Raw genomic sequence first — 14,459 nt, 5'->3', positions numbered from 1 at the left:
GCTTCAGGATGAGAACAGAAATCATCGGTGGCAGCAGGAGGCCCCATTAGCTAAAGTGGTACCTCAGGTTAAGAACAGTTTCAGGTTAAGAATGGACCTCCAGAACAAATTAAGTTCTTAACCTGAGGTACCACTTTATTGTAGTTTTTATGTTTATCTTTTCTGTGTACAACCCTGAGACCTCCAGGTATAGGGCAGTATATAAATTCAACAAACAAACAAACAAAAACAAACAAAAACAAACATAATAGGGATGTGACATGAGCAGGGAATGAGGCAGAACTAGCAATCCATGTCCTTCCTCCCCATCATAGCAATCTTTGGGGTGTTGAGAGGATGGCAGAATAAGGCTTACGTTTTTGTTGAACAGTGGTGAAGAGAACACAGTGCTCTTGCCTTTTTCCCTTAAAACTGTTATTTTATTCATGTATGTACATGTTTGTGTACACAATTATGCAGATATAATCAACGAATCTACAAATAAAATGCATATGTTTCACAGGGAACATCAGTAGGATTTGCTTCTGAGGAAAGGGGCGTATCCTTGGCCGGCATACTTTTTTTTAACTAGGTGACTACCTTATTTATTCTCCAAATGTCATAGTATCATAAGATCATAGAATTGTAGAGTTGGAAGGGACCACAAGGGTCATCTAGTCCAACCCCCTGCAATGTAGGAATATTTTGCCCAATGTGGGGCTTGAACCCACAACCCTGAAATTAAGAGTCTCGTGCTCTATCAGCTGAGCTAGTCTCCCACACAGAACTGCAGAAGCTGCTGTACAGGGGTTAGCAGGCGATGGGCTGCAGCCTAGTGGTGGAGCCTCAGCTTTGCATATAGAAAACCCCATAATAAATCCCTGAGCTCTCCAGGTAGGAATGAGAAAGAACTCTGCCTGTAATCCTGGAGAGCTGCTGCCAGTCAGTGTTGATGATACTGAGCTAGTTTTCTATCTTGCTTTATCAGGGAAAGTGTCATAGCTGAACATAGGTTCAGTCACTGGCATCTCCAGGTATGAGTTAGAATAAAGATTCCTGCTTGAGACACTGGGCTGAATGAACCTGCGATCTGTGTCACTATAAAGACAGCTCTGTCTTTAGACAGTTCTTGTGTTCTTTGGTTGACAAAGACCCAACTTGGCTGTTTTCCCTTATACAATTAACATTACGTTAGGTGAGGCAGAGTGCCCCCAACATCATAGCCCCACCCACACTTTTCACATACTGGGGACATTCCTGTTGAAATGACGCTGTCAAGTTTTGTAGGATCTTCTTCTCTTTCACTCTCCCCCTTGGTGTCAATGGTGTAGCGTGAGTTTCCAGTTCTCATGGCCACATGGAGGGGGTGGGGGTGGGAAGGGGAGGCAAATGAACGGAGTATGCATGCACATTCAACATAAGGGCATCTGCGTCATCCAGGAGATTGCAGCCACAGAGATAAAAAAAGAAGAGTCATTCTGTTGTATAGAGAGGTCACTTTCTGGTTCACATGGAGAGTTCATTTTCAATGGACCCCAGAGACAGAAGCGCTCACCTGTATTGAGGCAACACCGGGTGTTGAAATTGTGCACTCCTGAGAATTTTGAGCCCAGGGCGGTCCTCTCCATTCTATGCGTGGAATCCAGACTGCACAAGATGATACAAAGTGAGATGGACGAGTCATGTGACTCTGTATACAGCTTCTGACTATGACTCCTTGAATGATTAGAAGTCCAACTTACTTTATTCCTTAACAGAAGAAGCACTTTCTCTGCTCATCAGACGACTCCTGATGGCCAAGCTGCTGTGTCTTGACACCTGACCCTTGAATTCTGATGTTGTGAAGAAATATAGGACTGGATCTAAGCAGCAGTTAAGACTTGCAAGGCTTAAGCAGAAAGGGTGCAGGTGCAGGATAAACCAGTGTGCGGAGCAGTCTCTGATAACGTCCTCTTTTACCATCATATAGAAGAAAAACACAATGTGATATGGCGTGAAACACACGAAGAAGACAATTGCACATGTAGCAACCATCCGGAGTGCCTTCTGCTTCTCGGTAGTGTTTTGCAGAGGGATATGGCATTCTTGGAGGGAGGCTTTTGTCTTCCAAGTGCAGTAGACAATGGTGACGAGAGGGGTCAAAAACCCAACAATTTCAGCCACCAGCATCAACAGGACTGAGCTGACATGGCTGCCTATTTTCTTGACGCCAAGGTCGGTAAAGCAAGTATCATTGCTGTTTGAACTTCTCATCAATGGAAATGGCAAGCAAGCAGCTCCAACAAAGATCCACACAGCAACACATATGGCCACGTCGTACCTCCGTTTCCACCCTTTGGCCCTGAATGGATGGAGAAGGAAGAGGTACCTTTGAACGCTGATGCACGTAAGGAAGCAAATGCTGGCATACATGTTAAGGTACTTCAGATAGAAGCAGAGCTGGCAGAGGAAGGTTCCAAATGGCCACTTGTAGTTGATGTAATAATATATCCGCAGAGGCAAGGAAAGGACTTGAATGAGGTCAGCAGTGGCCAAATTAACCATGAAGATGATGTTTTTGTTTTGCTTGCTGATGAAGCGGCATAAAATCCACAGGGCCATGCTGTTGGTCAGGAGGCCTGGGATGAAAACGATGGTGTATGTCGCTGCATAAAGGGAATGCTGGAACTCTTTTCTGGGTTCTGTGCAATTGTCTGTTGCACTAAAGCTCTGCAGCAGCAGCACAGCTGCACTCCCATTAGAGGCAAAGTGAGATGAAAGGGGCACTTCTTTGGAAATATTTACCCTGTTTTTAAAAAAACAGAAGCAAAAACAAGTAGTGTAAGGTTTCCTGTTTTCATTATTGCGAAAAGACACAGTATTGTCTTTGCTTTGATTTACAATGCTTTAAAAAGCATTGGACTAATACTCAGTCATACTGACCAGGGAAAGTTTGACCACAGTACAGTAGATCATACATTGGTTTATTCAAGACTGAATTATTGCAATGAACTTTATGTGGGGATTCCCTTGTATTTGATTCAGAAGCAGCAGTTAGTGCAGAATTCTGCAGCAAAATGACTGGCAGTACATGTGCCCCCTCCCCTGCATATTCACACAGAGAAGGACCAATGAAACTCTGTTTTTGGCGGGGGGTAACCTGAGATTATACTGGTAAAATGGGAAGGGTGTCCCTAGATATTGCTGCAATTTTACTCACCTCTATGTATTGCTGCAAATCTTATTTGCACTGTAAACAAAAACAACTGATTCCTGGTCTGTTTCCACCCACGGAAATAACTCTTGCACATAACCAATTCTCAGCTATTGTCTCCTGCAGTTGCTCAACTCATTCCCTCTTAGCCTCTTTCATCACTTTCCCTTTGAATCCTCACCTAGTTGTGTGTTCATATGTTTTCACTAAGTCACTCAGAAATTTAGTAAAAAACACACGACAACAACTGATTTCTAGCTTCAATTTTACATGAAGATGTCTCTGGAGAAAATAAAGCTTAATGCAGTTTACAAAAGGACTCTGGGTTTTCTCCATCCTTGGAGAATTAAATCAGTGCTTCTAATGTAATTAGGGTTGGCCCAGAAGATCAATAGCATATGCAGGTTGCTGGCAAAGTAGTTGTGTCAGTAGCTGGCACAGGATTGGCCCTACCATTTAGGCAGAGTGAAGAAGCTGCCTCGGGCGGCAGGTGGCAGGTGTAGGGGTGGGGAGCTGTGTGTGCCTTGTGGCAGGCACTGCACCCCCAAAGTTAGCCTCATGTTAGGTGTGGTAGAGGGTACTGTCTCAGTGCCAGTGCTGAAGGAAGATTCACTTGCCAGTCTGGTCAGCTTCAGTACATGGAATTGTGTACATCAGGCAGCCTAATGTCTTGGGCTGACCCTGCTGACCCTTGTTTCTCTCTGGGCATTCAGCCTGTTCACATATGAAATGAAGTGAGGTAGGAGGGGCTTCCTTTAGCACAGATGTATCCAGCCTGCGGGCCAGATCCTTACCTTCACTAGCTTGCACAGGCCAAATTCAACAGATGGGCAGGTTTGCCCTCCTGTCTATCACCTGATGTTACAATAGCATCAGCTGCCTGCACGTAGGCAAACAGCTGCTTATTAGGGCTCGAAAACAAGTCACATATGACAACCTTAATGGTCAACTGCTTGCTGCTTGCAAAGAGCATTGCACAGAGCTTTTGCAACCACCACCAACCACCCGGTTGTTATTAGGAATTGCAAAGTGCTGTGTGTAGGGCATTGCATAGAACTATGCAGGTGCTGATGTTTGGCTGATTGCAAAACATCTGCAGCCCAACCACATCTTCACTTCTTTCATATCTGATTCCATATATGATGTCAGGTATAGGGAAGTTTGGTGTGGCTTTTCAAAAATGACCAGGCAGGCCAAACAAGGAGCCCTAGAGGGGCTAATTAAGGCTGCAGGTTCCCTACTGTTGTTTTAACTGAAAAGGAGCAGATGGAAGAAGTACATTGATCCCCATGCCCACTAACAACTTACCTCCACACAGTTCATTGTACTAGGACCTAGAATTTAGGTACTTTCCCCCCAGTCCTCATTCAATTACTAAGGTTGAGAAGGGAGAGGAGTGCTTGGAGCAGCACCCTATGGTAGGATGTGTTGAGGGGCAGAGGAGGATTTCCCACTTCCTTTTTCTATGATCCATACCCCTTCCTTCCATGTTAAATGTCAGAAGGATGGGCATGTCAATGATGACTTTAGCACAGGTGTTGTTGGGTACCGCAAATTCCATCATCTCTGACCATTCGTCATGCTTGTCTAAGCTGATGGGAGTTGAAGTCCAACAATATCTGGAGGAGCACAGGGTGGTTGCTCCTGCCTTATCACATGCCTTCAGATAAGTATGCATGTTTAAAGTGAGTGCCCACAGAGTGGAGAAAATGTATAGGTTTAGGAACATTAACAAGTGGCCACAGCACCTGTTTTTCTCTGCGCCTCTCTCTGCTAAGAAAACCATAAGCTGTTCCATGGTTGTTGGATTTATTAGGCAGCCTTCCTGTAAATTGTCAAACAGACTCTCTGCACTGTGGACCAACTTTGTTTGTACAGGTTGTTTTTTAAGAGCTTCCTCAGTCTGTGGCTTCCTTTCTCCAGTAAGTGGGCGTAGGTCTTAAAACAGTAAACACAGCACTTGTAACTAGTAGCTTTTTCTGTACAGCAGCAGAAATAAGTCATATCTGGACCATGTGCCTTGAAGAACAGGGTCTCCTGCCTGTCTTTCCGCTTTGGGTTTTCCACAAGAATTAGGCTTTAACCGGATTCCAACAATGACGGCACAGTCCTGTCTAAGTGTTCTTAGAAATAATACTTTTTAGCTCAGTTGAATTTACTCTCTAGTAGTAGCTAAAACACATTTATGAAACCTAATTTCTGGTGAGGTATGTCTGTGTGTGTGTGTGTGTGTGTGTGTGTGTGTGAGAGAGAGAGAGAGAGAGAGAGAGATATTGTGGTGCACATGTGGTTGCAGTGTGCATACTGTTGTGGTGTCTGCATGGTACCCACAATAGTTCCTCCAGGTGGCAAAAATGCCAGTGGGCCAGAAAAGGTTGGCCTAGCAAAATGTAAGTCAGTTTGTGTGGAGGTGTTGTTGTTTTGTTGTTGTGTGTGGGTATTTCTTTTTTTTAAATTCACTTCCTTTCCATTGGCCCCAGTTTATTGAAAATAAAAACTGTAGATCTTATGCATGCTTACTTGGAAGTAATTTCATTGAAATCTGGGGACCTTACTTCAGTGGAGGCACAGGAGAGAATTTCCATTCAGTTTGCATATTAAATATGAATTTATCAAATTATCACGTTATGAAAGAACATGAGAACTGATCTTTTGAAAATTACACTTATACACACTTTGCAATGCAGTTCTCTAACCAACAAAAGTTATTGTTTTTTAAATGCTTATATCAAGAAAAAGTATGCATCCAAATGCATATATTAGTGAAAATAATATAAAAAATGTATTGTGTAAGGGAACTGCTTGCAAAAATATGTTCATTAGTCAAAGCTGCAGACAAATATGAATTTATTAGGAAAAATTCACACTAAATTGCTGCTGAATTTTCATGAGATTTTAAATGAAAATTCACAAACTGATACAGAAATATGGAGAATGGCATTTAAGAGAACAAGAAACTGAAAGAACAGAAATAATAATAACCCGCCCATCTGGCTGGGTTTCCCCAGCCACTCTGGGCAGCTCCCAATAGAATATTAAAAACACAATAAAACATCAAACATTAAAAACTTCCCTAAACAGGGCTGCCTTCAGATGTCTTCTAAAAGTCAGATAGTTGTTTATTTCCTTGACATCTGATTTGAGGGCATTCCACAGGGTGGGAGCCACCACCTAGAAGGCCCTCTGCCTAGTTTGGCAGATCCTTCCTTCTCTAATTCAGAGTAAATATGGATGGGCTTGTGCTACTGTTGGCTAGAATGTGGGGCCAGCTGAGACAGCAATGGCTCAAGAGTTAATGAAATAATCCTCAAAAGTGCATTTCTAACATAACCCATAGCTATTAATCTGGTTTAATTGTTCAAATTCCACCTGGCTGGAAGAAATAATGTAATTCAGATTTTAGAAGGCAAAGCTCATTACTCTTCCTGGAGATCCCATGTATAGTTTTTAGGGAAGGGGCCCTTCTGATGGTGGACTCCCATCAGCCTCAGCTTCCAATATTAAATCCCACTCTTCTCATTTATGCAGCCATTTGGAATTTAAAAAAAAAAATCATCAAAACCTTTTGTGCATATTTCTCCTAATATCCATATTTGTGCATGCTGTTTTGACTAATGTAAACTTTTTGAAAGTTATATAATGCAGTTTTGTTTGTTACCTTCTTGAATATATTTTATGCACACTGTCACCTAAAACGCATTTTTATAAATATTGTTTGGTTGGAGAATTGCATTTCAAACATAGGAGAAGTGTGAATTTTGAAGGATATCTGTGTTTTAGTTCTGATAATGTTTCGAAGAGTGTAAATTCAGATAGTTCACCTTGAAATGCGAGCTGAATCAAATCTCTCCTCCGTACCTAGTGAAGGCTGCTTTAAGCAGCTGCACATAATGTAGTCGTTCATTTAGGTCGTTACTCACTCTTTCCCAAGATTTGGCAACTTCTCTCCTGCCCTCCTTCCCAAAACCACACCTTTTAAGAAGTTTTATAAGCCAAAAAGGCAACTCCCTACATTCACCAACTTTTATAATTGAAATTTGGACTGTGGTGGAGCCAGCCGAGGGAGGGGAGAGGGGCTAATAAGGGATGGATATGAGATGCCTTGGGCAATAAATCTATGCCATAAAAGCATGGGGAGGTGCCCTCAGTCATTTTCACATTGAGAACAGTTTCTGGTTAAGTCCAATTCTCCACATTTCTGCATCAGCTTGCAAAGAAAAACACCCAAAACTTCCTCATGAAAATTCACCAGCATTTTATCTGGTGCAATTTCATCCTAATATAAACATTTTTTGGTCTGGACTTAACCAGAAACTATTCTCAATGTGAAAATTGATCAACAAACTGCAGGACCCAGACCTCTTAGATTTGGAGGGTTATGATAATCGATGGGGATGGCACGCATACTTAGCGTAAGGGAAAGCAAAAGTTCGTAGGAATTTTTCAAACCATGTTATTAGGAAATCCGTAATGACGGTTTGGGAGAAGTATAAAAACCTGCTTGAACCCATGGTTCCCTGGTGGATTGCGCCAAAGGCGGTCAAGAGAAAAAATACTCAGGGACCCTGGCCAACATATAAAGTACTCCTAAAGGAGGATAATAACCAATTGAAATTAAAAAGCTTTGGGGAAATAAGAGAGTGCCTTTTTGACTGGTTTCAATATCACCAATTATTTGAGACATTCAAAATTGACAAACAAAAGGGTTTTTCCACTGAGACCTCTAGATTTGAATTGGATTTGGTGAACTCCAGAATTAAAACACTTTCTAAAGTATACCGACTCCTCCTTGACTGGGAAGTCAAGGAGGAGGAGGTTACAGCGGCTATGATTAAGTGGTCACAGTATTTTGGGTACTCAATAACAAGGAAGCAGTGGGAAAACCTGTGGAAAACAAACTGGAATTTTACAGCCTGTTACTCTCTGAGAGAGAATTTTCTTAAAATGAAGCATTGGTGGTACGTAACCCTCTGGAAATTGTCCAAGATGTTCAAAAATGTCCCAAATAACTGCTGGAGGTGTAAAGAAAAGCCAGGTACTCTATTCCATATGTGGTGGCAGTGTAAAGAAATCAATGTGTTTTGGGAGGACATCCACATAGAACTGGAAAAATGTTAAAGATATCTCTCAACAGGAAACCAGAAGCTTTCCTTTTGGGAATCACAGATTTGGATATTCCTAAAAAGGCTAAAGAGATCTTCTTATATGCTACAGTAACAGCAAGAGTTCTCATTGCGGCAAATTGGAAAAGTGAAAAGTCCCATCAATATTAGAATGAATTCAAAAATTGGCTGAATACGCGGAATTAGATAGCCTGTCAGAAAAAATAAACCAAAACAGGTATTTATCTCAAAATGGGAAGTTTTAAAAATATATTTGAAAAATAATAATTGTAGTCTAAGGTCATTCACAGTGTTCGAATAATTTCAGTAGCAGTATTAAAGGTAAAGAGACCCCTGACCATTAAGTCCAGTAGTGGACTACTCTGGGGTTGCGGTGCTCATCTCACTTTATTGGCCAAGGGAGCCAGCATACAGCTTCCGGGTCATGTGGAAAGCATGACTAAGCCGCTTCTGGCGAACCAGAGCAGCGCATGGAAATGCCTTTTACCTTCCTGCCGGAGCGGTACCTATTTATCTACTTGCACTTTGGCGTGCTTTCAAACTGCTAGGTTGACAGGAGCAGGGACCGAGCAACAGAAGCTCACCCTGTTGCGGGGATTCGAACTGCCTACCTTCTGATTGGCAAGCCCTAGGCTCTGTAGTTTAACCTATGAATGGATCAAAGGATATTAAATTTGAACAAAACTAGCAGCAATGCAGCAGCAAGCAAAGGCTATAGCAGCCAAGTCTGCTGCTTGTGGCTGGAAAGCCAAACAGGATGTGTGTGACTGTTGCTATGGAAACAAAGGGGCAGTCCATTCTGTATTGAGCACCGGATGTTAGCTCAGTGTGTGTCATATGACCTGTACAGGATGTACATGGGTGGAGTTTGGAGTTTCTCTCTGTTTGTTGAAGAGAGCGGACATCTTTCACTGTATGACTGCTGAAGACAGGAATAAAACATGTAGATACATTTCTGTCTGTGTCTGATTCCCCTCCCTGGGGATATGCTGGAGAGCAGGGAGGAGGAGAGCAGTTGGTGTGTTTTTCTCACAGCCTGAGGAAAATCGCCGGAACGGACCTCGTGTGTTTTTACTGCCGGGAGTCGCCGGAGGGAGGTCAAAGGAATTCAGCCGGTGCCTGGAGAGATAGGCACATACCTCTGACCGAGCCTGAATTCTGACAATGCAATGGCAGTGAACAAATAATACAGAATCTGTAATAAGGAATAGAAAGGAAGTCTGGTCGATAGAAAAAGACCACTTTTATTTTATGTTTTGAAGGTTATTAGTTGATGTATTAATTCTCTTCTTTTTGCTTTGGTGGTGTTGGAAATTTATTTTCTTTTTCCGTATGGTGTATTGATGTGAATGGTATGTGAATGGTATCAATAAAATCTAATAAAAGCAAACAAGCAAACATTTTTATAGGCACTTTTGCCAGATAGACAAGCACCTCTTTACCCTGACTTTTGACATAAGGTGTATATTTTCAGGACCAAACCTTGTTTTTGTAATTGTAAGTTGTTTTAAACTGTTTTAATACTGCATTTTAATGCTGCAACCCACACTGGGTTCTTAGGATAAAGAATGGTTGATAAACAAACAAACAAACAAACAATTTATCCTAATACAATGCATTTCTGTATGCCCTTTTCACTATTTTTTATGCACACTCCCCCACCCCATGCATGTATTTTGGACATGCTATGCGTTTGGAGAACTGCATTGCAATATTTGGAGAAGACTGAATTTTGAAGGACCCCTGTGTTTCAGTTTACATATTGTTTCGGAATGTGTGAATTGTTATCCCACCCACTTTCGTTTCTGGCCCCACTCACTGTTGCCCCTGCAGGGGCCCACTACTGGCATGTTGCCCCCAGAAAGTTCCTCACAGGGAATGTGGCCTTAGGGTTGAAAAAAATTCCTGTCTCTAGCATTAAAGCTTCCCCAAATCCTTGAAGCCTGATCAAATACACTACAATGCAAATAGCAAGGGCACAGATGTGGTGCCATGCACCATGGGGCAAGGGCAAAAGCATGGCCCTGTTACACCTTTCTGCTTGCTTTCCTTCTTTGCACAAGAAGTACATTTAGCTATGGGGTGTATAGGGTGTTAGAGGAGGTATAACATCTCTGGTGGGCAACACATCATGTTCCTTCTAGGATAGTTTGTCCACCTTTGGTCCCCACCCTGCACTCTGCTCTCACCTGTGGCTCCTAGAAGCTGTCAGCATGCAACAGCAGCCACACCCTGGGAATGGCTTCTACTGGCTGGCTAAATCAGGTGAGGGTAGCTGGTGCATCTCAAACTCTTGGTAAATTGGGGACTTCCCTGCATGTGAAGACAGACTCTGGCAGACTGAGCAGACAAGACCAATAGTGGGTCCAATGGTCAAGAAGGCGGTTTCTGAACATGTGGTGGCAGGAAGTGAGGGGGAAATGGGGCTCATCAGCCTAGGAAGGTAGCCTATCCAGGAGAAGAAAACTCTGGTCCTAAATCTCTGCTGCCTGGCAGGATATCTTTAGGAGAAGTAAAGGCTAAGGAGTAAACACTACACAAATCTGGAGTGGAGTCCCCAAGGCAGTGGGATGGTGACTTGCTTGTCTTCTTCCACCAACTGCTGCAGCCAAGCTGGTGCCAAATGTATTGCTCTGCTTTTCTGTGAACCACAAAATCAAGGCTGAGAGGCTTTTTTTTTTGGTCTGGTCAGTCCAAAACCTCCATACACACTACCAGGGCTTGCACACCAAATAGGTCACTTTCGTGCTGCTAATGTAGTGGTTTGAGTTCACCCCCAGAGGCACACTCCATTGTCTCCTGAGATAGATGGATGCCAAAAACAACATTTAGCCAGCTATTCTGTACACCCTTACCTAGGAGTAAGTCCAACTGAAGTCAGCAGGATGTTCTTCTGTGGGCAATAGGATTCCTATGCACATATCTGGGAAGAAGCCTCACTAAAAATTGTGGGACCCAAATCTGAGTAAACATGCATAAGAGTGCATTTCCAACCTAAAAATCTAACCTTAAAGCCCTCTCAGCAGTTAGATGGTAGATTTGACCGTTATTTGATCAATACCAGCCGCAAAATGTGAGATAGCTGATAAAAGTGAAGACAAAACAGAATCATTTGCTAATATATCCCACCCACAAAAACCTTCAACCTAGCCATGAATATCACAGCATGAACGATGCTGTTCTAAGCTGTTTCTGAAAGATTCTTAGCATTGTAAATTGGCATATCTCCAGTGCAAGGGAAGCCCCCTGCTGTAAGCCAGCCATACTCAATCAGCTGTGGGAAATCCATGAAAAGGATGTGGGAGATCTATGGCTGGATCTAACATTCTTTTTAGGACTAAAAAGAGCCGTGTGGGAGAGTGGAGAGAGGCAATTTGGATTAGGAATGTGAAGCTACTCTAGGTGATGAAAATTGACTCTTCCATCCTATTTTCCTGATTCAAATCAACACACATACACACACACACACACAGAGAGAGAGAGAGAGAGAGAGAGAGAGAGAGAGAGATTGCTCCCTAGAGTTTCAGACTCTGTCCTTTCCCAGCCCTACTTGCAGTTGCTAGGGATTGAACCTAGTGCCTTCTGCATGCAGGACAGATGCTTTACCATCGAGCCACAACCCTTCCCCATATTCTTTAAGGCAGGCCAGCAAAAGTGTATGAGTGTAACCACCAGAAACAAGAATAACTGTTTAAATTTTCAACTGAGGGTGGTGGGATAAAAATAAATAAATAGGCCAGTCTCAGTTTGGGAGTCCAAGGGATCTACGTTCAGCCAGCCACGTAGCACACATGGTAATGGACCAGATAGGCATCAACAATTATTTCCTAGTGTTAAAAAAAGAAGTTTTCTGGGGCAAAACAATGCAGATCTTGCAGATTCATTATCTAAAGCAGAAATGGGTAGCCTGTGCTCCCTCAAGGTCAGGCATCCCCAAACTTGGCCCTCCAGATGTTTTGGGACTACAATTCCCACCATCCCTGACCACTGGTCCTGTTAGCTAGGGATGATGGGAGTTGTAGTCCCAAAACATCTGGAGGGCCAAGTTTGGGTGATGCCTCCACATCACCTAACCCTCTCTGACCATTGGCCCTGCAGGCTGGGTCTGAAGGAGCCCAACAACATCTGGAGGGCCACAGGTTCCCAATCCGTGATCTGAAGTTTAAACTGGATGGAGGGACAACTCTGGATTCTCTTTTGCTCTGTTACATTGTCGTAGGAGGGTTTTCCAAACACAGAGTGACATATTTGATTTGTTAAGACCTAAGAGAACCTTACACTGTCACCAGCATGGTCATTTCTCAGTCTGTCACCTATGTTAAAGTTGCATTCAATTCAAGCTTATACAGCTATTCGGTGGTTTAAAAGGCAGATGATTAAACAACTAATCAATTAGCAGTAGGAATGAAGGAGAAATTCAGTTCAGTACATATTTGAAGCCAAATCTATCAGCTTTGCGCTTTCCAAAACAATACGTGAACTGAAGCACAGCTATCCATCGAAATATGCAATTACTCACATTTTGTGATGCAATTCGCCAAGCAAGCAATGCTTACAAAAAATGCATATTTTATGGGGAAATGTGCATAAACATGTCAATATTAGTAAGACTAGCATACAAAAATGCATTGCATTAGGGGAAATTGCTTGCAAAAATGTGGACGTTAGTCAAAACCGCCTATGAAAATGTTTTTAATAAAAGACATTTGCACTAAAATGATGGTGAAGTTTCATGAGATTTTTTAAAAAATAAAATAAAATGCAAAATGTGGAGAACTGAATTTCAGATTGGAAACATTATATATGCATAGAACCAAAATTGGGAGATCTTTCCATCCCTAATCAACAGCTTTAAGTGTTTTCAGAAAAATAATTTATATTAGTCATTTCATGCTTTCTACTGTTTTGCAGGCATACAGACTAGTTGCCCAAAGGGCAATAGAACAATAGAGTTGGAGGTCACCTCAAACATAAGATAATCTACCCCTGCCCCAGGGTAAAGGAAACCCACAGCTACAGCATCCCTGACAGGTACATATCTAGACTCTGCTGAAAAACCTTCTGCGAACATTAATCACCTTCTGAAGAAATTTTAACCCTGCTGATGAGAGATGTTTAGTGAAAACTAGAGACAGGAGAGAAATTTTATTCTGTTACATTTAAAGATGAATCTACTTATTTTGCACTTTCTGAAACAATATGAGAACCTAAAGATATCCACCCTTCAAAATTCAAATTTTGTAATGCCATTCTCCAGACAAGCTGCGAATATAAAATTTATATGCCAGGGTAAAGTGTGCACAGAAGTGCATATATTAGTGAAAATAACATACCAAAAATGCATTACATCAGGGGAACTTGCTCTACCAAAATGTGCACATTGGGTAAACTTGCATGCAAGAAAAATGTGAATTTTAGAAATTTGCAATAAAATGAATTTTCATGAGGACTGTTTTTTTTAAAAAAAAATCACATACTTCAGTGTGGACAATTGAACTTCAGATCAGAAAAATGAGAAACTTATAGAAACCAAAATCGAAAGATTTTCCCACCCTGTAATTTGAAATCATTGGTTTGAATCTTATATTCTGGAGTCTGGCTTCAAAAAATGTCCTTTTAGCAATCTTTTGCTGGGCAAAAGCAGTTCTCCTGAAACTCACAGAGGGTGGTGTGGCGAGAACTTTCCTACAGCATGATTCCAAAGCCTTACCTCATTGGAACGTCCCAGTATTAGCAAAAGTAAGCCCTCTGGGAAACTCAGCGTTCTGGCAGCAGTGTTGCACCTTGTTGCTTTCATGTGTGATTAAAATGGAGAAAGGAAGACAGTAGATAGAACTTGCTACAGCCAGGTTAATGCAACAGGAAGTAAAACGCTATGCTACTTCTACCACAGAAGTCTTATTTACATGCAAGAACATCAGTCTGAATCATAGTGTTGCTATGCTGGTTTTCTGTATCCAAACAAAGACTGGGACAGATTCTCACAGCCACAGACCCACCCACCCACATTTATTCTTCGTGACCAATGATTAGGGATGGATGAATTTATCAATCTTGGTTTCTCTCAGTTTCCCAATCTTAAATCCAGTTCTTCATATTTATGCATCAGCTTATTTTTTTCCAAACAACCCATTGCACCCTTGCTTGCTCCACTCACCCCCTGC

The 14,459-nt window shown here is 42.1% G+C and overlaps 1 protein-coding gene across 1 annotated transcript; it reads right to left on the bottom strand.

Moving 5' to 3' along the window:
- Window positions 1-397: 397 nt before the first annotated feature.
- Window positions 398-14,141, bottom strand: P2RY10 (P2Y receptor family member 10). Its single transcript, XM_079961736.1, has 2 exons — window positions 14,006-14,141; window positions 398-2,764 (listed from the first exon to the last, which is right to left on the bottom strand). The coding sequence occupies exons 1-2, from the start codon at window positions 14,008-14,010 to the stop codon at window positions 1,723-1,725; spliced, it is 1,047 nt and encodes a 348-aa protein (XP_079817862.1). The 5' UTR covers window positions 14,011-14,141; the 3' UTR covers window positions 398-1,722.
- Between the last annotated feature and the right edge of the window lie 318 nt (window positions 14,142-14,459).

The sequence above is a fragment of the Podarcis cretensis genome (assembly GCF_951804945.1).
Source record: "Podarcis cretensis genome assembly, chromosome: Z".
In the NCBI taxonomy this organism is placed as follows: Eukaryota; Metazoa; Chordata; class Lepidosauria; order Squamata; family Lacertidae; genus Podarcis; species Podarcis cretensis.
The sequence above is the reverse complement of the archived record's forward strand: the minus strand, read 5'-3'. Positions and strand labels throughout refer to the sequence as shown.